This window comes from Scatophagus argus, chromosome 3 (assembly GCF_020382885.2).
Source record: "Scatophagus argus isolate fScaArg1 chromosome 3, fScaArg1.pri, whole genome shotgun sequence".
NCBI lineage: Eukaryota > Metazoa > Chordata > Actinopteri > Scatophagidae > Scatophagus > Scatophagus argus.
The window spans coordinates 5,546,272-5,573,118 of NC_058495.1; the positions used below are offsets into that span (position 1 = coordinate 5,546,272).

At 39.8% G+C, this 26,847-nt stretch overlaps 1 protein-coding gene across 25 annotated transcripts in view; it reads right to left on the reverse strand.

Annotated features, from left to right (window-relative positions):
* Positions 1-26,847, reverse strand: part of rap1gapb (RAP1 GTPase activating protein b) — an 86,907-nt gene that overhangs the window by 12,310 nt on the left and 47,750 nt on the right. For 16 of the 25 annotated variants that reach the window (XM_046382952.1, XM_046382990.1, XM_046382984.1 and 13 more), the window contains 11 exons: positions 15,463-15,556; positions 9,625-9,660; positions 7,283-7,330; positions 5,149-5,187; positions 4,772-4,957; positions 3,793-3,896; positions 1,862-1,940; positions 1,722-1,775; positions 1,536-1,619; positions 1,344-1,444; positions 773-902 (listed from right to left, as the gene is read on the reverse strand). In XM_046382952.1, the coding sequence (XP_046238908.1) occupies positions 773-902; positions 1,344-1,444; positions 1,536-1,619; positions 1,722-1,775; positions 1,862-1,940; positions 3,793-3,896; positions 4,772-4,957; positions 5,149-5,187; positions 7,283-7,330; positions 9,625-9,660; positions 15,463-15,556 (955 nt within the window). Of the gene's footprint in view, positions 1-772; positions 903-1,343; positions 1,445-1,535; positions 1,620-1,721; positions 1,776-1,861; positions 1,941-3,792; positions 3,897-4,771; positions 4,958-5,148; positions 5,188-7,282; positions 7,331-9,624; positions 9,661-11,220; positions 11,520-15,462; positions 15,557-15,690; positions 15,918-21,174; positions 21,287-26,847 lie in introns of those variants that run through there. The other 9 variants (XM_046383006.1, XM_046382947.1, XM_046383004.1 and 6 more) reach the window with 6 other exon arrangements.

Consider the following 26,847-nt stretch of genomic DNA (forward strand, 5'->3'; position numbering starts at 1 on the left):
TTTCATATTTAGTCAAACAGGGACTTTTGAACCCAAATAGCTGAATAACATTCATCCATTTCTTCTATGCAGATGGACTGCAAAACCTAAACATCACCATGGAGAGACACACACTTAAAACAAACTCAACAAGTGTGCAGCTGGATTGAGTCACCTGAAATGTTTATCTCAAACTGGGTTACATTCATTCAGATCTGACATCATTAATTCTATTTCTCCCTTCAGAAACAGTTGTGCCTCACCTCCTTTTCTTGAGTTCACTCATGATTTATCCCACGTAGGTGTTTATGTTTTCATGCCTCAGCATACGGACAGTAAGCAAATCCCCCAACCAATAGTTCTAAAGCTCAGTAATTAACATGTTACATCTTGTTTGTTACATCTGCCCAAAAATTAAAGTTAAAAGTGACAACTGTGTTAGCCAATAAGCAGTCTGGCACATAACTTGTAAAACCGTCACAACCGACACATTGATATTGATATCGATGAAAGAAATAAAGACAAATATAAGATATAACCAGTTAACTAGAGTTTGTGGCTGGACAGATTTTGTTCCTGTTGGACAGAGCAAGGCTTGTTGTTTTCCAATGTTTCCACAAATTGTGCTAAGTTATAGTTTCATATTTACTTTAAGTCAAAACTGCTGCTGCAGTCCAACATGTGGAGGTGTCACAAGGAGAGGCCTTTACAAATCAATTAGTGGCCTGAATTCTCTTACCCTGAAAACACAAATTAGTTACCCTGATAATTAATCACTGAAATGTCACTATACCTGCTGTGAGTCTCCCTCTGTGTAAGGCAGCTTGGTGGACACATGGAACATAATCTCCTTATTATGGAAACTTGTGTAGACAGATTCTGTTCCTGTCTGCCCGTGAGTGACATCCAGCCCACCACGAAATCTGGGGAAGAAAAGGAGGAGAAGACAGAGGAGATTTAATGGCAGGAACAAGGAAAAAAGACAGAATTAAAAAAGGAGAAGGAAAAAAAGTGAGTAAAAGCAAAGAGAGAGAGGGTGACAGAGGTGAGACCAACAAAGCGGTGTCAGGAGAGGAACATAAGAGTGTGCTCTCAGAGCACTCGGTCAATCCAAGCTCATCCATCACTGAGGGAATGCCAAGGGCACTTCTTCTGCCTACTCAATCACAATGTCAGCAACACCACAAATATCAGGACACTCTAAATCGCTTTTCAGGGATTCATTTAAAGGCATCTCTAATCAATAGCAAAGTGATTGATGGCCTGCTTCTGATGGACATGAGGTGAAGGACTTTGCTGAGAATTGAATGAAAGTAATTAAATCTGTTGCTGATAAAACCTAAAGAAATTGAACTGAAAATTACCCTTTAAAGTCATGAAGCTCAATCTTGTGGCCCAGAAACTCTAAGAACTCAACAAAGGCAGGGCTTTCTTCCATGTTCCCAAACAGCTCCTCCTCTGATGTCTGCATGGAGGAAACAAAGGACACTTTCAGGAGGACTGAAACATGACATCAAAAGTAAAGATTAGCAGTGGTATCTCTGAAGCACACTCACCTGGCCAAACTTTTGGTAAATAACTCCAAACTTGAAGTTGTTGCTGATCACATGCTCATCAAAGGTGACAATAAGTCTTGATGCCTGAGTATGAGAAAGTAAAAAGTCTCCAGTCAGGTTCTTGGAGATGTGGTGTTGGTGGATAATGTGGAATTTGGAACAATCACAATAAGTGCTAGTGCTTACCTTTGGATAGAGGACAGGATAAAACCTATCCACATTTACTTCTTCACAAAGAAGCTGTAAGTGAAAAAAGTATGTTCAACTTTTCTCATTTGAAACATGCACTGAAATGCAGTTTTTTGACTGTAAGTTCTGTGTGGTACCTTGGCCATCTGAACCACGTTGGGGAACTCGGTAAGGCAGGAAATGGGAATCACATCATGATAGGTTTTTAGCTTTGTGCTGAAAGACAAACAGTTTGAAAAGTCAAAATGTTTATTGTTTGGTTTTGGTCTTGCTTAAATGACTTGATGCTTAGTATTCATGCAAGTGCATTGCCAGTTCAGAGGGGCTTCTCAGCGGGTCATGAAAACTGTGTACGTATTTAGTGTTCCAAAGTGATCCATGTCTAGATAATTAGTGAGATAATTGGGCCTACTGGGAAACTTGTAGTTTCAAAAATAATAATCAAATTCATTCACCAGTGTAAGCACTGTGAATCCTACCTGGACACACACATCACATCCTCGTTGTTCCTAAAGCGTCATGTTACAATAGCCACAACTTTCCACTAAACTGTAAAATGTATAGTGAACCTTTCCAGAAAACTTGAAATTTCAAGGCAACCAACAAGCCACAAACTGCTGATAACTGGCTGCTCACCAAGCCACTCACCTGGAGAGCGAGAGTCTGTTTGGTAGCTTAGCAAGCATATGTAGGCACAGCTGCCTGTTAAGCACTGGACTTCTCTACATGCTGGAGCAGTGTGCATGGAGTTGTAATCAACACACAAAGGAGAATTAAGAGGATGGAGTTTCTTTTTTTAATTTTATTTTTTATTTTATTTTTATAGTCACGTAGATCTCTTACAGGTGCTTTAAATATGGATCATGAGTCAGTTCTTGTGAGTACACTAACTGAGGTGAGCTTGACTGGGGTGTTGGGGTCATGCCAGTCCATGGGAGACATCAATAATGAAATGAAGTACAGTATTTTGTGGGCTGAGTGACTTTTACCTCATAACACATTCATCCACTGTAAAGCTCCATTAACAAAGAGGGAATGCAGCTATTAAAATGTGGAGTGGAGTCTCTTGGGTGCTTAATTCACAGGTTACATGGTGCGTTGAGTTCTGCCCCCCCCCCCCCCCTCCCCTCAGCTGTCTTAGCAGAATGTGGAGGGTTTCAGGGAGCGAGCATGAGTTTATGTGATGGTGGGTGGGAGACCTCATACAGCAGAGATGAATAGTGTGCTGATTGTTGAGTACTTTGTGGTACCGTTTTCTAAGTCAACATTTATACAGAGAAACTTGAGTGTTTATGCTGAACCAAACAAACATTTTAACATTTTATTTATACTCACATTATTATGTAACTCCCAGAATATTAATGACTGAAACAAATCTCTTCTGGTTACTGGCATGTGTTTTGTGCTAGTTTGAAGGACCCAAAAGCAGAATTTTTACAAAATCTGCAATGGTGCTATTATTTCAAAGGATTTGTTGAAATAATTATTTTGTATTGTTTATAATTGTGATTATTTACTTAATAAAATACACAAGAATATCCATTTCTGAGGTATTTGTTATTAGACAGTTGCATGTCATGTGAAAAGATTATTTTTTTCTGTAGCAGTCTTTTAACAATAGCAGCTTGGACACTGAAAGAATAAAACAGGCGGTGGATGTCTAAAGTCATGTTTAACTGAATATGAAATTGATGAGAAAAACTATTGGGTGCCCTCTGACAGCAGGGGCGAGACTTCCCACAGCACTGCCCGAGCTGGAAAACTGAGCTGGAAATTCATCACAAGGCAACCTGTGAGAGCTGACATCTTCCTTCTGTCATTTTGTGTTTGGGAGACCTATGAGTAAATGCCAAGAATCATGGCTTCACATGGATATTTTAAGCAGGACTGTTGCAAGTTCAGTGTGAGAAAAGGGCCATATGGAGAGAGAAGCACAAAAAGAGAAGTAAAAAAAAGGATAAAACTGAGTAGAACCAATGGTTACTGCAAAAGAGAGGACTGCAATTAAGAAGAAAACCACAAACGAGGGAGAAAACAGGTCAAAGATAAAAATAATAGGAAACTGTACCGAAGCATCAAGCGCAGATGCTCTTGATCCCCAATGACATCATACTTCATAGAAAAGACCAAGTGTCCCAGGGCAGCATCCATGGTGTAATAATTAAAGTGTTCCTGGAGGCAGAAAAACACATTTAATGCAATACAGAGTAGGCGCTCCTCCAGTAACTCACAATATGTTGACACAGTCATAAAAAAAAAAAAAAATGCTGTAATAAATTAGAAATGATAAGTGTTACAAAGAAAGAATAACTTTGTGAATAAATAAATTTTAATTAAGGAAAGTAGTTGAACTGCCCTTGAGGAGAGAGCGTGAAAAATGGTGCAGTGTATCAAATTTTATCAATTTTATTCCAAACACAGAGGATTAGGCATATAATGGATGTATTTGTAAGTAGGCAATTTGTTTCACAGATCAGAATCATATTGTACAACATAGCGACATATATAGTACTGATTTCTCACATTGTGTGCTGTATGTACTTGTTCTTTGTTTCATCACTTGAATACCAGCACGGCAGTAATACAGACTAAAGTAAAGGCTTTCAAGGGGAACACAGACTGTCTGATTTTAATATCACAAGTAAACAACTGGCAACTGTTGTCATCTCTGTGTGAGACTGACATGTTGTAAATAGTTGTAAAGGTGATTGAGTGATAGATAACTCACACGCAACCCAGTTTTTCTTTGGCTTCACTCCTACTTGACAAAATCTTAATCTCCTATTTCTATTAACACAAATGAGCTGAGTTCAGTCCAGCAATTGGAGTATTTAACACTAATTCTTCCAAATACAGTTTTTCACTGAATAAATACATTTTTTTTAGAGGCAAATCATATCATAGATCATAAACATCAGACAAGTTGGAATGGAGACAAGCAAACTTTAGCAAACCAAATTTTATATTTTTAGAGACTAATCAATGTAGATCCTTACTTTTTGCTGTTTTGTAATGCATATGGCCAGACCCCTTTTTCCCATCCTCACCTTGCCCATGAAATGCTTCCTGTAGATCTTGGCAGTGCTGTTTGTCTCCAGTTTGATGTGGGAGGTAGGACATGGGGGCTGTTCAGCTTCTGATGGGTCTTTAGGCTCGTGATTGGTCCCCTCAATCCAGTAGCCTCCAAACTGCGGCAGCAGGATGAGTGGAAAAGGGCTGGTGCGACCCAGAACCTGACAGTGATGGACAATAATAATGTTGAAAACCATACTGATTAGCAACTTCTTATCACTGCGTTGCTTTATTGCTGCCGGAAATGTGTGCTTTGGTTGACCCATTTGAACCTTTAGCTTTACAGTGTCTGATGTCTTTAAAAAACAGTGTGTAGTGTGAGTTATTAGTGTGGAGAGTACATTGTACGTACCTCGTGAACGCTGGGATAAGGGATGTAGTCCTCTTCTGTCTGCAGGGAGGGGAACCAATATGAGTCAAACTGACAAACAGCCGCTTCTAGTCATACTTTCAGTTTTGGTTCTTTGAGGAAAATAACAATGAGCATAAGCACTGTGACAGAATACTAACTACAGTATGATCCAGTTCTACATTTTTCAGGATTATTTTTCTTATCCTACAGAGATGACAGAGGCCACATTATCAGCCTTTCTGACAAATGCCTAATATTAATGCTTAGTGAACCAAAGCCCATTTTTGTTAGCAGGCCACAGTTATCTGAGGCTTCAATCTGTCATTTGGTGAAATAATTTATAACCTCCTGGGTGTTAGAAAACCTCTTATTTTTGACATCAAAAAGGAACAACTTTCACTCTGAAAAAGAAATCATTTGGCTGCTACTGGATATGCATGTGCCAGTTAGAGTGAAACTTTCTTTCAGGTACTGGCAGCTAATATGCTGCAGTGTTATTTAAAACACATTACTGAACATTGCATAATTACAAATTTCTCAGTTTGCCTCCTGATATTTGTATTCAGCTACCGTGGCATTCATCAGTGATGCTTGTAGTACTCCTGAAACCATTTGGTGTCTTCGTGCTGCAATTTATCACTTGAACCCACTTTCTCTCAAATTCAAACAGTGATTTTTTTTACATTTCTCAAGACTGCCTTTCAACAAACGCAGCAGAACATGCCTGGACTTGTTCCATCATAGGTTATAGGCTTTTAAATAGCAGAAGTGACACAATTGATAGTATTGTCTGGGGTCCATTAAAGTCTGTACAAAGTTTCATTATTTAGTAGTTGTTGAAATATTCTAGTTAGATGGTGGTGAACTGACCAGCCCACTGTCAGATTGTAATTGCCCTCAACAGAAACACTATGGCAGCTAAACATGTTTCTTTCATCTGTTTCTTCTTTACTGGAGTTAAGGATTGCTGAAAAAGTCAGTCTCCACTGTATCTGCATTGCAGTTAGAAACAAGGAAAATATCCCATCACAAGGCTCACACATGGGCTGTGGTACACAAAGTATACAGCCAAAATAATCTGTTCACATACTTTTATGTAAATTTTGTCTGAGGCTATTGAGCCTATTTGTGCTAATTTAGGGAAAACTAAGTGCTACAAGACTCAATAACACTTTAGACCAAAGCATACTTCCAACAGCTGACCTTCCTGTGTCAACATGACAGCACAAAGCTAGGCTCCTGAAGAAATGTTTATCCATGTTTGAAACTGATGAACTTCAGTGACCTACACTAAACCCTCAAGCTCACACAGCGCCTGTGAGATGAGCTCTAACACCGAGTGGGAGCCAGGCTTTAACACCTAACTTCAGTGCCCGACCTCTCAAAGGCTCTTGTGGCTAAATGGAAAAAAAAAAAAAACCCTAAAGCATTTTGTGAAAATTCTGCCTGGAGGAGTGAAGACTGTTACAGCAGCATATTAATGCCCATGGTTTTGATATGAAATGTGCAACCAGTGTTGCAGGGTGTTCACATACTTCTGGCCACACAGCTAATTCACCGTGTTTATTTTATCTGGTGTTTAATCTTTGTTTTTTTTTTTCTTTTATTTGATTTTGTGTGATTATAAACATTTGACTGTGAGGCACTTTGTGACCTACATATAAGTAGACTCCAGTGGCTTGCTTGTGTGTAACATTTATTGGGTGACATTTTCCTTTACCTATTAATTTCAATGGAACTTTAGAACTTTCTGTTTCAATTCATTCTTTAGAAGGCTTTAATTTAATCTTTTCTTCATGCTTTGAAACCATGAAACATGTCTCACCAAGATACCAGCAATAGATGGTTTTTCTGTACTTTCATCTGATCGCCAGCTTTTGTGTGCCGTCTCTTACTTTACTTCACACTTCCTGTTAAGAGTATCTCCCAGTCTTCAATGGCAACTGCATTATCCTGTCTAGGTAATAGGACATCTTAGGATTTGGCAGTCCTATTCCCCAGTCGGGTTCCTAACTCAGTCAGTGAGCATCTTAAAGCCTGTCTGACAGCAGATAAGGAAAGGTTTATAACTCTGCCATTATGGATGCTTTACCAGGCCGTGGTCTATGAGGAGATGTGAGGATTTGCAACTCACCTTGAGGGGGGGAGGGAGGGGGCATCTTTGCTCATCCATTCTGAAACCCTGTAGACACAAAGTGAGAGGTTGCTGAGAGAACAGGTCAAATATCTACATCTCAGACATGTGCAAAGATATCAACAAAGAGACACACAGACAGAACATTTTTGATTGTCAAGTTCCATTAAATTTCTTGTGCAGCACAACAGTGTGACATAATTCTGTGTGACAATAATTCATGTTTACATAACACAAGCTAAATCACCAGATGGGCCACAGACAGAGGAAGTAAAGAAGAGGGATATGCTAGAAGAAGAAAAAGATAAGCAAAAGTTAATGAGAAGAGGGAAGGTGTTTCCATTAAGTCACACTGTAGATATCATTAACCATAATTCCACACGAGGGCTAAAAAGTGCCAGAACAGGGCTTTCAATCTACTTTATCTATTCTTATTCTGCTGACTGCTGAGAGTTCCCAAAGCACAGACAGAAACGAGTAACAAAGCATTCCTGATCAGTGGCCCCATTGTATGGAATATCCTGCAGCATGATTTGAAATGTATCAAATCTGATTTTTTTAGGACTGTGGAAGATGAATCAAGCGGAAATTGGAAATGCTTTCATTAAATGTATTATCTGGAGACTATCCCACTGCTTCTGTTTATCTTTCCTTCCCTCATTCCCTCTACTTTATGTTGGACAAAGTGCATTACTAAAAATTAAATATGCATTTGCAGGTCTGCAAATCAGGAAACAAATAAAATTCAATCATCGCACCCCAAAAGTGGGCTTGGAATGTATCTTCGTGCCTTGACAACATGCCTTTCACACATGTGATTCTCCTTGGTTCCAGCAAGATGTTGATGTTTGTGCTTGTTTTACAGATTCTAAACCTAACTACCGGCAATATTTTTGTGCAAAACTGAACTATTTTTAGCAGACTACTGAGAAGAAAATGTCATTGGTGTTTCAAGACCATGTGAAGTTGATAATAGCACAGCAATGCCAAAGTTTAAAGGTCATTTTAGGAGAGAAACAAATACAAAAATCCTGACTGTTCACAGAAAACACTATCAAAGAAAAAAGATAAATACAAAGAAAATATTATATTATGAAACAACAGGGAGAATCTGTGGATGCCTGTAGCAGACAGATCAAAGTATCTGTTTAAAGTCTGTAGATCTACAGTATATCCACTGGCTTATTCCGTTTGCTGTTCTTTCATCTGGTTTAGGGAAATTTTAATTATTTTAATTCAGATTTCACAGCATTTTGCAAAACTAACTGTACATACTAACCAGCATCATCCAAAGTTAGTAACAGGCTCTTGAATGCAACATGGGTTTGTTTTGGTTTGTCAATGAAAACATGACGAAAGGCACTGACACACTCTGCGTGCCTTTTAAGAGGAGTCTGAAATCTATAACAGTTCTGATGAAAACTTTGATGGTCACCCAGAACACGTAGAAAGAAATTTGCTGTGAAAAGAGGCAACATTTCGAACCTTTATGACCACACTCCCATTGCTTTACAGTGAATGCAAGGCAAGTTATCTTCTATCTCACTGAACGAGGTAGAGACTTTATAACGATGAAAAACGTCAAACTGTCTTGCTCATAGCTCATCAGTAATGTGAACTGAAGCTTGCAGTGTTATCTGCTTTTGTAGAAACACTCCATGTTGTCCTGCTGCTGTATGGGTCATGAGTATATAGACTGTATTTGCCCATCGCATACGATTATGTTGTAGTCACACAACCAGCAAAATGTTTTCATTAAAAAAAAAAACAGAAATGATTTTAATGTGCGTATCTGTATATGTTTTGAACATTTTTCCAGTGCATTATAATAATACCATTATGATGCTGATAACTGTGATCATTTTGGTCGCTAAAATCGAGATATGAATTTTCATGGTGTTTCTTCCAGTTTGGGTAACGAGTTGAACATAAACAACTACAAACAAAGTGCCTCCCTACTAGTCCACCTGAACATGTTGAAAAATGTCACGTTTTACACATCTGGTGACGCAGAGACAAGTACACAGCTATGAAGAGAAAACACAAACACTCTGTTCAGCACATTTACAGGCATCAGGTGTTTTAAGGCAGCCCAGGGCTATCACTGCTGCAAATAAGAAAAAACCTGCATCAATGGCAAAGAGAAGGATACATGGACATACACGTTAGGGTGCTGCAGGAGCAGGGTCGTGAACTTGAACACAAAAATAGTAGGAAAAGCAGAGAAACGAAAGTTTCAAAGTAAAAGTAAATGGAAGTTTTATGTCAGAAGCGAGTGAAATTCTAAAGATGCCTGCTGATTAAAGTCTGGGCAGAAGAACAGACAAGTTGGACCACAGTACCTGCATCCTTTCGATGATGGCAAACAGGTCCGAGGTCTGGGGGAGAGAGTTGACACAGATCCAAAAAGGCACATGGATTTGAACCATTGTGTTAATATGTTTCCCCTGCTGTATTCACTCATCCATCATCATTTTGCTCATTGCAAAAGCTGGCCGTGCAGTCTCAAAACACAAGTCCTCCTGTTGGAATACCTGACACCTGCTAATTTCACATTTCACTATGACAGCAATCCTGAATGCATCCTCTACACCACTTGACACTAGTCTCACTGAGGCTCCATTCAACTTACGGAGAATCGTTGCTCCACACTTGAAGACAAACACACTGTAAACAAGTAACTCTTAGGGGAAAATGAGCTTCAAAGCTCCATGGTGCTTCTCACTGTTGCTACAGCCAACAGCTCATCTGACTATGTACAGCAGCCAAATTAGCTGGAAGACCATGATTTTGGTGTCTGAAGCACACAGTCACATTAATGTGTGAATAAGACACACTTAACCTATCAAGTAACAGGTAGATAGGGAGTGTACAAGCCTGTAAACAAAAATAAATTGACATGGATGGTCTGGGAACTGGGTTTCATGTCAGCTGTATTGTCTTGTTTTTTTTTGTAATGTGTTCAGGTGGTGCACTGACATCAGCACTGCTCATCAGACAAAAAGGCTTCAATCCACCTACTGGATCTATAATTACACCATGGCTATGCACTGTCACAGTACATAATTCAGTCTTTTGTCAAATTAGCAGAGGTACTGACACAGGTTAAAGTAGAGGAAGACACCCTCAGGTCATCTCCACAGGCCATGTTATGGATTTTAAGCAGCTCCAACATGGGATAAAGAAGATCACAGCAGCCCTGATAGCACTGCTTGTTGTGGGGTGAGCCCTCTGTTCACCATGTAACACAAGTGGACTGAAGTGCCATGCTGATGTTTCCACATGACAGCTTAAATTTACTGAGGGGAACTGCGGGGCTTGCAAAACACACACACACACACACACACACACACACACACACACACCACACACACGTAAAACCAGAGGAGTGTGTGCATATAAAATTTTCAGTCATGCATATACTAAAACATACTTGTAAAGACATATCGCCATCCATAAAAACAGACTCACACAAACACACCTGACCCTGACCTAGTAAAGCCAAAGGCGCAGCCTCAGTCTATTGTTGCATGTGAAAACAAACAGTGCCATATGATATTCAAGGAGATACTGCTCTCCTGACTGCAAACAAACATCAACAAACACTGGCTTATGCTGACCAGAGTTTCAGTGAACCACACAGACTAAATTTTTCCTGAGAAGAAAAGGGAGCAGTGCACCCATGGACTGTATGCAGAGTAACATAAACCATAGCTATGTAAATATACATTATGTCCTCATAAAAATTACACAATTACACAATTACAGCTATTCATATACTGTGTGGGACGGTGGAGCATGTATCTATTTGTACAATGTACAAAAATCTACTGTCATGCCATACCAAACATAGATCTCTGTCTCTGAGCTACCTTACGAATTAAACAATAACTAGAGCGAAAAGAATCTCTCACTCCCAGCAAGTGAAAAGTACTCACATCACTGAGGCATCGTCTCTTGAGAAAAGGCTTACTGGAGGGACTGCTGAGCAGTCCATCCAATAAAGCGTTCTTAGCTATCCTGAGCTCAGTCATCATTCCACAAGTACGAATTCAGGCAAGCTGACAAGAGCGAGGGTGTTGATGTCACCGTCAGCCACAAGGAGAAAAGCGAGATTGACAAAGACACTTCACACTACTGTCACTCAGGCAATAAACTAGGAGAGAAAACTTGATAGCTGTCCATCATAGTCCATATATCAATGTGTGCGGTAAAAGCACATGCTGTAATGTGAGAATATCACTTCCCTTCCTTCCCTTTTTTCACACCCTCCACCCTCCCACAGACACACACAGCTGTTCTGCAGGAAGCAGGAGGAAGGGAGGAACAATGTATTTGCCTTCAAGACTGTCTTCTTCTCTTTTTAATGTAGACACACACACACTTGCATGTGCACGCACAAAAGATCGCATAGACTATTCGCTTCCTCTTTTTTTTCATCTTGTGTTTCTCAAGCCCTTCACTCAGAAACACTTCTCCTCTGTTCCATACAGAAAGGCATAAACATGAAAACAGGTCAATGTAGGTACCTCTGAGTTCGGGACAAACTTAAAACTTTATGTTTCTATGTGTTTCATGGCACATGTTGGGAAGTTTTCCCTTCAGTGCTCATGTGGATTGAAAGTGCTGTTTGTGGGATGTTTTATATGTGCTTCTATTTCTGTATAGGCATGCAAAGAGACACGTTTCCTGTCAATGCCTCATGACACAGAGCAGCCATAATAAATGAATGACATAAGTTAATAAGTGACTGGTGTTGGCTGCATCATGCTCTTGGTAAGTAAGCAACAATTTGAAAACTTCTAGTGTTATCAATTCCACCAGAGGAGATTTTTAAGACAGGCAAACACCCAGTTCCCTGCACGCGTGGAAACCTCAGCACCTCCGAAATCACCTGTGCATATCGGTGGTGAAACACTCGAATGACATGAGAGCAGAAGAGATAGTGGAAGGCAGAAGAGAAAAGGAGAGAGTTAGGAGTGGGATGAGACAGGAGCTGCTGTTCGCAGCTTTCTCCATCAGGACAACATCAGATATCAACTAACACTGACCTACTTCTAAAGGAAAAAAAAAATCCCTGCCGAAAGCTTTCTAGAGGACAGATTCACCCATATATGCTAACCATTTTTCGTTGCATTGATTTCCCTTGAGGAACGTTGATGGAAAGCCAACAGAAGGTGGAGATGTTACAAAGTTTGGATCAAAACTGTACAAAATAGGGATTTTTATGGGCAGAGGTGACATTCAGTAACACACCAGGATAGGACAGCCACTTAAACACTGTTTCATCCTGAGGTTATCTTTCATTATTGGTGATCTGTTTACTCAGGTCTAGACTGGCTTTAGCTGAATGCCAAACTGGGATTCGAGAACATTCAGCTGAATACTAATTACATACTTGCCTGATAATCATGTATAATTGTGACATGATGGAAAATGTGAGGGAGACATTAATTGCTATTCAGGTTCACACTATGAGAACTGACATTGTTTCAGTTATAAAGCATACTGATTGTCTTCGCTGGATATTCAGACTTCATGTCTTTCAGCCTTTTAAGCCGCTCACGTTTCATCTCCTGCCCCCAGAGACAATATGGAGCCTCTGCAGTGAATGAACTATAACTGTATGAACGCCTGAGGGGATGAAGGCTAGCCATCTCTTCTTTTATCTGAGCTGATTACTAGCAGTTGCAGTGCGTATGTGTGTGTGTGTGTGTGTGTGTGTGTGTGAGTCAAAACTCGGTATGTGAGTGAATGCTTATGAGGGGTGGTAGTATCCACGGAGCAAACAGTCCAGACTTTCTTCTCAGTTTGCAAGCTGAGGAGTAAAGCTCCATTAACTCCTCACAACCGGAGCCACATTTGAATTTACACAGACAAATTGTCAATGATTTGCATCCAAAGCAATATCCCCACGCCTACTCACTCCCCACCCTTCATTTATACTTTGAGGGTTAGTCGCTTCCTCAAAGGCAATACAGTAAAATGGAAAACTAAACTTCAAAGAGAGTCAATCAATGGGCACAGAAGCCTATCATATCAGCCAGAGAAAATCCATCAGGGCCCATTCATCAGGTTTGGCTCCAGAGACTAGCTTGACCTTGCTGTGGCCACTGGGAACTGGGGGACACAAATGGAGTTCACACAGATGGCCTCCTCCACCCCATAAATACCTCAGACCTGCTGACTGATTGCCACAGAGGTTAAGGTCTACAGAACTGCTGCTGAGTTTTCTGTATCCTGAAGGAGATCTCTCTGCCAAAAGCAGTGAACAATCACTTTAAGACAGAGGCACTGTAACCCTCACTATAACTTAGAACAGCTCCTGCATTTTTATGAAGATCTTCTTTGCCTTTGGTAGGCTAATGAATTATTATCACTCACTGCCTTATCAAGGACTTAAAAAAGCAAAACCTTGAACTTTCAGCATAAAGCTGCTGAATCTATTAGTACCCTTCTATTACTGCTGGACCTGACAAACTGTGCATGTTAGTGAAATCACATATAGAATACACCAACAATTTAAAGTTATGTACTGTATAATGTTACTATTACTACATTATTGAACACACGCTACATTACCCACAATGCAATTTGACCACCAGGATATCATCTGGAGATTCAGGTGTGTTATAGTGGAGGTTCGAGTTGCTGGCATCAAGCAGAGATGAGCAGCAGGCTATAGAGGTCTTGTAAGCTTCCTTCATTCTATCTCCACTTCAAACTTGTTGTTTTCAGTCAAGTGACATCACTTGAGGCTATTTATCAGACCTTGTGAAACTCTCTCTGGAGCCACAAGACTTTATACATCTTTTCTCATGTAAACAGACCTTGATGTGTAAAATTGGTGAAATTCCCCTTTAAGACAAACAGAATGAATGAAGCACATGTACGGATCCTCACAAACACATGAGGATGAAAGAGTGGCTTTGTCCGAAAAGGGACTCCTGTATTGTAGTCACACTTGGTCATCATAAAACTGAAACCCTTCAGGCCATCAGCTCTGATCACATCAGAACAACACACTGAAGCAAGGTGTCTGACTTGCAGATGTTCCAAGAAAACCTTTATATTTTCAAACTAAGAACATTTAAGATCACAGAGAGCATCTCTGTACTGATGTCTATGTGAAAAGGTTCCAGCGCAATTTACAGGCCAACACTAGTGTACCAGTAGAGACAAACTCCTTTCACTACTACTATTAATCCATTCTGGCACTTGATAAAATCATACTAGTTTGGATATAACTTGTAACATTATAAAGTAAATAGAAATAGTAAAAATACGTAACTAAGAACACATGAGAATCACATGAAGACATGGAAACAACATCTAAAAAACAAAAGCAAATGTATCCCCACGAGTCTATTCTGTGCACCTCAATATATGCAGCCACTACGTGTTATTAATCCCTTGCAAATTATATTTCCACTGCATGTGTGACAAAAATAATATCAGTGTGCCTCCTATGGTATGTACTGTAGAGAGAAACAACTGCTGCAGATCTATATTTGTCCCAGAAGCCTGTGACAGAGGGCACTAACTCTTCTGTCAAAGGAGACAACAGCCAGCCAACAGCCAGCCAACAGCCTGTCAACAGCCTGCCAACAGCCAGCCAGAGGTGTGGTGCATTAAATGTACGTTTCCTCTTCATGTCGCAGCTGAAGGAAAAGATGAGCAAACAAATCATATTGATACTATTTATATAGTGCCAAATCAGAGCGAAAGTTAGCTGATGACACTTTTCACATAGGGCAGTTCTAGACTGCACTCTTTAACTGACACCCAACCTTAGAACATTAGGAAGTGCATAAGAAAGAAATCTCTAAATGATCAGTTTAAACAGAAGGAACGATTCCAGCAAGCAAAACTTACTTTAATGTTTATATGGGTACCTGACTTATGTTTCTCTGTTTTGGAAAACAGAGAAGCTATCAACAATTGCTGTGTTTTTACTGTTAACATATTTCAAAATGTAAAAAATGTTGTAAAAATAAAATGAAAGCTCGCATATTCAAGAAAGTCCAAAAATTATTCTTTGATTTTAGGCGTGTTGAAACACTCAGTTTCACATTTGTCAGATCAGATATTTGGCACCATCTCAATATCTGATTCCAGCAACTGTTCCAGATTCAAATCTGAAAATAGAAGAGAATAGCAACAGCAGGTCAAAGTCTTACCTTTGAAAGTGAGGGAAGAGGAAATGGAGGGTGGGAATGTGTCAGCGATGGCTCTACTTCATCAGAGATACGAGGAATCCTTCCATCTTGTTTCCTGTGAGTCAGAGAGGATGCAGGGGGGTGAGGGAGAGAAGGAGGTTATGGCTGAGTTTGAGCTGAGTTTCTCAGTAAGAGCACAGGAAAATGTCTGTAATTGACACCCATCAAAGAGGATCATTCAGCTCTTACTACAATGAGCAGGGTGTTGGCATTATGCCACCGTCCAGAGAGTTTCTTTATTCAGGAGAAATGCATAATCCTCCGTGTATAGTTTGCCGGCAGTTTTTGTCCTCAAACCAGCTAGATGGAAAGCGATAATATGAGAGCGATTAAACGTAAGATTGTGAAACAGCAGATGTCAGGAGAAATGTACAGAGGAAGAGGACAGAGTAAAAAGGAACGAGAACAAAGTGAAAATTGATACAAGTGGAAGAAGAAAGGAGTCTCACGTTTCATCTTAACCTGCTGCCATCCCCTCTCTTTCTCTGCTCGTCCCTGACCCTCCTCTTCTCTGTGCGATTGGAGTGAATTACCAGTGTGACCAGGATTCTGGTCACAGCATATTACTTCACACTTTGTCTCACACAACAGTCAGTTGCTAGAACTGGCACTCCGTCTGTGCATGCAACCTGTTCACAAACCTGCAGCAGAGGGCATTTGCAAGCAACAACGCTTTGCAGCAAAAGAAATAGTACAATAGTACAGTCTGATTTCTTGGTAAGAATGGAATGAATATTGATGAAGATACACTCACATATTTACTCCATCCTGTCATGGTGGCACACACACCACAGTGGTTTAAAGGCAGAGAAACTGAAATAAGATCATTTAAATAGTGGACTTTCTTCTGCAGATAGTTTATGAACAGATACCACAGCTCTTCCTATTCATATTGCCTGACACAAGGGGAGAGGACCTTTAAGTCTGACTAAACAGAGCTGCATTTTTAGGACTAAAGACTGCTGACCTGGACTTGAGGTTAGGAAATCTACTTGTAACGTAGCAGCAGCACTGTTCTTTGTTGCCTCTGATCTCTGCTGAATCCTGGGAAATGACTGAATAAAGCTGTCAGTTCTTTCCCGCAGCATCCTCAGCTTCTCAAAACTGACATTCCTCCACAGAGTGAACTTTGTTACATCTTTCATATAATGCAGCTGGAACACAATAAAAATATGATGTCAGAAGCTGCCTGGAGTAAAGAGTGATGCATTACAATCTATCAGCAAAGAACAGGCTTAGTGGGCTTGTTCACTGAGGTGACTTCTTGTGTACCTGTTTCATGAGAACAGTTAGTCACATATCATATCTGACACACAAAGTTGTAAAACCCTATTACAGTAATTTACAAGTTGTTTTTTGCTTTATGTCTTAACACTTAAAAGCGGACTCCTTTGAATTCATGCTTCTTTGATCATATTTTACCCATTCAGCAATGAATGTATGCCACCTGCCCAACGCTTCAGCATGCACACAGCCAACCCAAAACTCACATGTGGGGCTAAAGCTTGGTTAGGAAGACTCCATAGACAGAAAATGAAGGCTGCTTGACAGTCTGCCATTTTCACTACAGATGGCAAACTTGGTGACTCTCATCACAGAAGATGAATATATTCTTTGTGGGATGTGGATGTGTGTGTATGTGTGCATGCGCTTGTTTATACCATCACTGCATTAATTTACAAGGCAGATAACAGAAAATATCTGGTGAAGGGGTAAATGTTAAGTTTGACTCATGGGGCGATTTCAGACAGGCATATTCTGACAATCAGAGTGAGCACACCTTATCAAATGCCACCATCTTGACATATGACACGATGACACTGCATGATATTGTATTTCAAAACAAAGAGGAATATTCAGTAATTCTGCTCAGATGCAATGGTGCAGTACAAAAACATTAGCATGCAAAGAGTATAATGAAAATATGAACTGAGTTTATGAGGTAGAAAATTAGCTAATAAAAATAATTGAATGAATTTAGTTTAATTTAATTTATAAAGTGTTATCATTTACATTAATAAGGCAACAAATATGCGTTAGACAAGCTAAAATGACGGCCATCAGGAAGCCACGTTGTATTAATAGTTATATGCATATTACAGCAAATGCACACATTTTCTTTAAGTCTTTACTTAGAGTGACCCTATTAAGTTGTGTTAAATACAACTAATGAGCTTTGGGCGTGGTGACTGGCACAGGTCAGCCCTGAGCCATGCAGCAGCCAGGTGGCAGGGTCACTGGGTCACGTCAGCAGGATGACTGGCACGCTGGAGGCACATCCCTTGCAACACTTATCCAGCCAGCTTCAACTGTGAGTGGCTTTTGCCTATTGCCAAGCTGCACACACATGATGCCAGGTGAAAGGTTCATTCAGAATCTCTGAGTGCAGAGAGCCAAAAGAGAAAGAGAGAAAAAGAAAGAGAAGTGTCACTTCTTCTCTCCTTTGCTCATGCCAATGTTAATGAAAAGTCCTTTAATCATGTGCTTTTTTTGAACGTGCAGTCATGACACAGCAGTGGTTTTTCTGACTAGACATTTTTATTGCACCTCTTGCTCTGCGGTAGACACTGTGAACAACGCTCCTCCCTATTTTTCTTTATTTATTGTTACAGCTACAGTTCTATAAATGTGTGCCACCTAGCAACATCACCTATCACCTGTTACATTTGAAAAAAAAAATGATGAATACAAAATCATAGAAAAGGATGAGTACAATTCCGAGTCATGAGTGATCTTGAAGAGAATTAAATGTTCGGGAGACTATTCAGGAGATTAGTTTTTAAATGATGACCTCCAAGTGTCAAACATCATTTGGTCCTTTGCTGAATAATACATATACCACAGATACACTGATGAAAGATATTAGCTGACTACATTTATCCAAGGTGACCAACTAAAAAAAAGAAATAACCTTCTGTTTCATGTCAAAATGGATTCTGCACTCAAACATTGGAAAAACAAGAAAACTGACTAATTTTTTACATTACAGGTTCTTATCATGCAGCTAATCGCCAATGGTGATAGAAAATAACATATTCTAAAGTGTTACAGTGAAGCACCAGAGCAAACAATCCATCAGGGACAAATGGTTATCTTTGCTATTGTCAGTAGACCAGACAGAGAAATTCCAAAATAACTGGCATTCTTGTCCAAGTCTTCAACTTGCTGAATTACTGCCTTCTTCATGAAAGAATCATGCTTTAAATATTTATTTCTAGCAGAAGAAACTTACTAAACAGATACAAAGGATTCTGAAACTATATCCACCAATTAATATGCGTTGCCAGCAGCTGCCTCCACAGACTGCTGGGTCATGGGCTCTGATAAGAATTCCAGCTTTCTTTAGTCCAATGATGGTTCAGGCTGAGGTGCACCTGAAAATACAAATGAGCTGGGCAGCAGTGGATTCTCTGCAGACTGTAGAAATATAATTTGAGTGGGATTGTTCTGTACTATGCTGCTGCAGTCAAAGAATGGAGAGGGTCAAGGTCAGTTAGATACTGTAAAACAAGAGTGGAAAAAAAACGTTGGGCCATTATTTTACACAGTCAAGGTATCAGCTACACATATTGTTCAATAAAATATGTTTTTATTCCTGACTTGAGTGTTGAAACCTTTGAGCTAAAGATTTCATATCCCATGGCAAATTGTGTTTTGCTGACAAAGCTTAGAAAAACAGTAAAGTAATAGTTTTCCTTCCTAAAGGAGGGGGAAAAAACAGCAACAGATGTGTTCTGCCGTATCGATGATTCATGCTTCGTCATTACCTATTATCCTTAGCATTCTGTTGCCACAACACATCTTTACCATTCAAGCTGATGATTAACTTATACCTAAATATGTCACATCACAGTTATTTTGATACAAGATAATATGTGGATAATTTGTTGTGGTTTGCCCCACAAATCTGAGTAAACTGACTGCAGTCGACTAAAAATAATCAGTGATACCAGCTTGTTTATCATAGGGTTACAAAAAATATGCTGTGAAACCAATTAATTTAATTATTTAAAAGAAAAAAATAAGCATAAAATAAAGAACAAATGTCTACAAAGTTATTTTAAAGGCTCATCTTCAGGCTCATAAGCAAAACTAGTAAATACTGTTGACTCCGGGCTACACGCTGGCTGAGCCTGACTGCTTCATGTGTGCCAGCTCAACAGATGCATTGGCAAACCAAAGGGAGCCAAAGCCACTACAGGAAGAGTCAGATATCAGTGGACTGAGTGCTGCTATGGTGCAGTAACCTTGTCTATTAATGGTGGAGCAAATGCCTTAGAAAGAACCAAATGTGTTTTAGCACACAAATCCTCCTCAGCTGGCAGACCTTGGGAAATCTTTCATTAATAAAGAGATCAAGCATGCTATCCTTCTCCTTGTAACTACATCTCAAACGGGTAACATAATGATTTCTGTATGCAACAGCAAGCGAAATGAATTTAAAACATTATCTGATGGCTGACCCAGTATCCATCACGGATACGGACACACACACACACACACACTTTAAAAAACCAAAAGAAAACAGCAACTCTAGTGCAGCATGCATCAGCGGTAATGTTAAATCAGTCAGTGACTGCAAGCTGCCAGTCAGTCAGCAACAATACATTTCTGTCAAGGTTAATCTGAAGACTTTGGAGAGATCTGCCTTAATCTGTCAACATGATTGCAGCCTGTTGGCTCTAACTGCTGTCCAAAGAACTGGGACGAAAAGAAGAAATGATTGGCCCTCTGTAACTGGGACTCTGCTAACTCTGGATTTGCTTCTTTTTCTTGCTTGCAGCCAATGTTCTGGGTGTTTTACTAATACCATAAAGAATCATCAAGATCATCGCCACCACCACTGCTATCATCATCATCATTATCATTATCATCATCATTTCCTCTCTTGATGTCACCAAAAGACAAACGCTAACACTCCTGTAAGAGTGAACAAGTGCAAACGTTGTGGACATACTGGCATATTTTCTTCTTGATATCTGTTGACAGTCAAAGGAAGCTCAACTGCATATGAAAGCTCAAAGCAATCTGAGACAAGAATGTTATTTTCCAATTCATCTTTGCTGGAGCAGCTCCAGGTTTTGCCTGTCAGTACCATGATAGATTAAATTCCTGCTCCTGGCTTGAGTTCCTAAGATTCATAAAGACTGAACAAAAATAATATTTGAATCATATTTTTGCTTTCAGACTAATGTCTTGCTTGGCTGCATCTTTCCCTCCACTACACACACACACACACACACACATAGAGGCCAAGACAGACACATGAGACACAAGTACACATGAACCCCTAAGCTTTGCAGGTCCACTTAGTAAAGAGCAACTAATCTAATCAAGTACAGCGGCTAATGCACAATAAAAGCAGGCTCATTTGCTCGAGATGCCAGTCAGTCACTTCCTGAGTGAATAAGAGACAAAACAAGAGGAAGGCAAAGGGGTGCAGAGAGAAACTTCATGGTCTAGAGTGGATGGAGGATGAAGAGGTCAGGACAGATCAACTGGAGCTGAACACAAAGATAAACAGGTAGTCTCTTCTCCAGATGCCGCCATCATATATGTCCATCTTTCTCTCTTTTCTGTCTATCTTGTATTGACTTATTTCGCAGTTTACCTATCTTTGAACAGTTTCTGCCCACAACCACAGTGCACGGTACCATCTTTATCCAAGCTTACCTGTCTGTAGCGCTGCCTTGCTCGCAGCTCAGTCTCGTCTCCTCACCAACTTAGTGCTCCTCTATATATCGTTCCCTTCGTGCGTCTGACTCAGTCTCCCTATCCTCCAACACCTGCTGTCGGAGATCAGCCTCTCTCTTGTCAGATGATGCTCAGAGCAGCCCTCCCTCTATCCTCCCTTTCCGTCCGACCCTCCCTGTTTTCCACTCGTCTCTTTTCTTCCTCTCTTCCTCCCTCCCTTCCTAAAATACATGCGTGCATTTAACTGTTGTATTTGGAGAGGAGCACAAACACTCCCTTCTCTCGATCTCTGGCTTTCCCTGCCAGTGTCCCCCTCTGTTCACTTTCCATCTCCAGCTCCCATATTTTTCTCGATCTGTCTATGACAGAGAGTTGCCCATCGAAGCTGTGGGTGTTGCTCCACTTAGCATTTACCTCAGTCAGTCTGCTTGTTATTAACAGATTCTGCTAATCCATTTGGACAAAAAAATGATGTGCCAGGATATGGGCTTGGAAGCAAAATTTTCAAAATAAAAAAGGGACATTATCTCATCTAAAGGGAGACATCAAATCTCTCTGGCCTTTTATCTACCTAGCTCTGACAGCTTGTTCCAACATCATAAAAACCCTTCTGCAGAAATTAGCCTAACTGTCCCATTGTCTATTTGACACATTAGTGGCAGGCAGTTAGCTGAAAAACTCTCAAATGCTGCAGATTTTGTAGCACACTCTCACATAATGGAGAAAACCACTTGCTCAGCCCACAGAGGAATAAGCACAGGTCAGTGTTGTCCAATGTAGTACTCAGTAATCACGTTTCCCTAATCCTCATACATAAGCCAGTACAAGACATCACAACACATGCATGCACAGTCACAACAAAGAAGGCTTTCTCTGGATTTCACTGGATGCCCACCTCTCTGCATCAAACATGTTATGGCATCTACAAATAAGTGTTAAAAAATGAAATCTCTTACATCTACTGTACAATATACAAGGGAGCAACTCACAGATTGCTTACTGTATGTCCAAAACAGGACACATTGCATTTTTATGCAGTTATCCTACAAGAAACAAACAAACAAACAAAAAACCCGAAACATGTAAATCACCTATTCCATTACCAAGTATGCTCCAACTTTTGCAAAATAGTATCAGAGATGATCACTCTCCAGAGAGAGCATCCTTCCTCCTACTCTTTCTTTGCTCTGAAGCATTTCCAGATTTAGCTGCTTGCTAGGGTTACAGTTATAGTTCTACTAAAGAGTACCAAGCTGCAGAAAATGTGATGGTAGTAGCACCAATCAATAAGCTAGGCTGCAGGCCCTGAAACAAACCCATAAGGGAATGTGAGCCAAGCCTTTTGGCGGCATGTTGGCTTGTCCACACCCTCATGTGTGTATAATGTTACAGGTAGCCTAGGGCTTAAGCACACTCTGGAGGTTCTGGGTTACAATGGATAACCTACATTGTAATTTACCAGCAGACATCTTAGGTAAGCAGCTCTACTACTCATTCGGGAACCGCAGTATTACCCCAGGGAAGGCAGGCAATCACTTGCACAAAGTTGAGCTCCAGCTGGCAGAGAAGGAGCATGAAGCATGCAGGTTAAGTACAATCAACACCTTTCTGCCTGTTTCAAGCCTCTGCGCTGCCGGTCAGGTGGAGCTGAAGATGAAAGAGGATCTGTGCTTACACAGGGTACAACAAATTGGAGCCAAACCAGATCACAAGGAGGTTGATCAAACAAGTACTGTTATTCCACGTGAGTACATAGGAATTCTGATTTGTCAGCATAGGCATCTAGTCTATGAAGCTAGTTGAGTAAATGTATACCAGCTATTCAGTTATGGGGAGCAAAATGATGGTTTTTCTACCCAACTACAACTTTTTTAAAATACCTAAAAGCTTCTTTTTTATCTTCATACGGTCTCCGCAATCAGGTGATCATATGTAAGCACAAAATAAAGTATTATTATTTTCAGCAACTGACAAAAACAGTTAGTTAAAAAAAATCCCACATTTTTGGACTTCCCATTGAGTCGGTTTGGTTGAGGCCACAGCTGACTGCTTGCCACTGTGGGCTTTGGTAGCCCACTGGGTTCTTAAAGCCCTTTGGCTGAACTGTGAGCCAGAAAGCTAACATTATCCTAGCAAGTTTCAAAGTCACTAACAGTGGCTTACGACTAACAAAGAGTAAATACAATTTTACTGACAATTTAAAGTTTAGTTAATTCCTGTTTTATTTTGTAATTTTCTTCTTGTGTCTTGATTTACTTAAGATGTCTTGTCTTTTTCCCACCTTTTTTTTTATCACCCTCATTAGTTTCACTTGTTCCTCATTTGCTCTCCCTCCCTTGTGTATTGAGTCTCCCTCCTCAGTTTGTCAGGGTGTTTCTTGCATCTGTTCCCTAAGTCTATGTGTTGTCAACGTCTCCATGTTTCTCCCCGTGTTCCTGTTTCGGTTACTCTCTGGATTGATTTGTTTTTGTTTTCATTTGGATTATTCTTTGTTGGAACGACTAAAAGCGTTTGAAATTCCAGTCACTTTTAGATCTGTGTTTCCCTGCCAGGTTTAGTTACCACTTCAAGTAACTTACTTACTTTGATTAAGAAAGTTAATTAAAGTTTCTTATTTAATATACCTCCCCTTGTTTCAGTGTCTGCATTCCTGTGTTTTGAACCATATTTGACACTATCTAGCTATTCAACCATGACACTGTCTCCAAATCAGTCTCAAGATTTTAATGAACAAATCTTAGTCCACATGTACTGTTGGTGGCAGCCTGAAATAGCAAGTTAATTTGCTCATGCGATGCAAAATAGTTGCTTATGTGTGCCTATAAAGTAAGTTATGAGAAGCTAAAATGTTTGTGGAAATGATGGCCAAAAGTGTTTGTACTTTAATTGCTTCCAAAAGAACAAAGACAACTTCTTCACTGCACTTGATTAAAATATTTTACCGATTCGCTGAATTGAAATAAGAAAAGACAAAAATGTTAAGGCCAAAATTATTAGTGCTCTGACAATTAATAGTCAACAGTTGGCACATGTCTCTTGATGGATCTTAGCCCATTCTTCCATCTCAGATTGCTCCAGCTCATCTAAATTGTCTAGTTTTCAAGCATGGACATTAACTTTGAGCATTCGACGCAGATTCTCAACAGAGCAAGACCCAGCTACACATTATCTTTACATCTTTACATTATCGTTCAAAATTTCAACAAGATCTTCTTTCTTCATGGCAGTTCAGCAATGATCTTGTCAGAAATCCAGGGATTCTTGTTGACATCCCTGACTTCTTTCCTCTCCAAGGTTTTTGAGATCTTGCACTTTCGACCACACCAAGGTTTGTTTCTAACAGAATTTGTACAGCGTACAGCTGTTCTAGACACTGTGAAACGCTTGGAAACGCTTGGAAATGGCAGTATAGCCTTTAAGGTGAGCATCCACAATCTTTCTGAGTGCCAGACTGATTTCTTTACTTTTTGGCATAATGAAGTGACTTCTTACCAAGAAATTAAGGGCAGTCCCTCTCAATCAAGTTTTCAAGTGACACTAACTCTGTTCATTGGAGTCCTTTAAGTGAAGTTCAATGTTGATTGATTGCTCAGGTGTGTTTTGAAAGCTGACTGATTGCTCAGGTGACATTTGAAAGCAAAACTTCCCATGGTGACTAATAATTTTGACCATCTTTATCTCAATCTACTTGGTATAAAGCAAACTTCAAGATTTATTTTACACTCAATTTGTACCATGTAGGAGCCTTTACATCGATGAATGCTTTACCATATAAAATTTTATGAATGACACAAACATTGGGCAAAATTTTAGGGAAATGTTCATTAGTACAGTGGGGGCTAATAATGGACCTTAACTCTAGGTGTCTATTGTCAGGAAATAATGGACACCCAGCAGAGGTAATAACTTAAAATAACCTGTTTCAGAAATTACAACAAGGGCTATTTCGTTCCTTGATTACAACTACAGCAGTTAGTGGTATTATTGTGATTAGCTATCACCTGTGTTTAAAATCAGCAGGTGGGATTAGATTTTTAGATTTTTTGTAAGACAAATTAAGTCACCCAAATTGTTTCTACAACATCCATTGCACGTCTGCCCATCCTGGGTGAGGGATCCCTCCTCTGTCGCTCACCCTGAAGTTTCTCACATTTTTCCTGTTAAAGGTTTTTCTGGAGTTTTTCCTTAGTCGATGTGAGGGTTGAAGGGCAGAGGATGTTTTTACTGCTTGTAAAAATGGGCTATAGAAATAAAGTTGTCTTGTCTTTCTACTTTTTTTCAATTGTTAGAAGTTGCAGATGGTCAACAACATCATTAACATTGTTTTCACCAGGTTAAATTACCAAATCATATTGTGACACCTTAGGCTGCATAACAGTTTTGTAAACATAATGTTAGATATGATCCATAGTATTACTATTCTTGATGCATTCTTTGTTTTCATGGCACCCTCAATGTAATTAACCTACACCACTGTGGGGGGGCATGTTTCTTGGCTTAATACAAAATGTGTGCAATAGCAAGAGCCATTGTATGTGGGTCATGCTGAGACGCGTCTGACTCTTTTTTCCCCGTTTCTCATTTCATTAGTTTCATCCCCCTCTCTGCCTCTCATTGTGACTGTCTGTTTCCATTCTGCTCACAGTCCTCTCCTGAGGCAGCTGAGACTAACTTGAACGATTACACACATGCATATTGCAAAGTATACTCGTGAGTGTGAGGGATGTTATTTGAACTCGAGTGACACTGAAAGTATAGCTCGCATCTTTGTGTACTGAGACATCTATTCGTCTCAGTAAACTCCTCAGTTCAAAGGTCAAAATGGTTGCTGATAGTCCATTAAAAAACTGTGGATGGATGAAACTTTTAAGAATCAGGGGGATAAAAATGTCAATGTTGAATTATTGTAGAAAAATCTACACCTTCTTTTGATAAGTTGCACAGAGTGGAATCAGATTTGGGTTTTTGACTCTCTCTGTGCTGTCACATTTTTTAACCTTGTCGGTTAGCAGGTAAGCACGAATACAAGCTGTGAGGAAGTGTTGACTATTTTTCATAAGTTGGTTAGCCTTTAAAGTGTATGTGCAAGCCTACAACATCTTTCCCACTATGTTAGAGTTAAAAGAAATGTGTATCATGCTAATACAAGTTTCATTTTACATATTGTAGGTGTGCCCAGTATTCTGTAACCATGGACACTTACTGTATGTTGTCCTGTACTGAACATGACAACAACCAGAGCTGCACAGGGTAGTTGGTAGTTGATTTTTTGATTGATTTTCTTTCTTTCTTACTTCTCAACAAACATGGCAATGCACCAACAATTTCAGAGAAGACCGAGAAATCAGTGAGCAAGTAAACACAGATGTAAACATGAATGATTTTTTTTGGTTTGTTTTAAATCAGCTTTGCAAATGTTTTATTAGGAAGGAATTCCTGTGACATAACTTTGGTTTGGTTTAAAGAAAGCTATGCTCTTTTAAATTAAAAGGAGGAACTAGGAAATGAGTTTCTATCAAAATTGTAATTAACATGTGTGGCCTTGGGGTTGGACTTGGCCCTCATTCCCCTTTTGGATTTAAGGGAAGCAGTTTTTCAGCACAACAACAGTGTTGTCAGCACTCCCAGAGCCATGCTGGTTCTTATAATTAC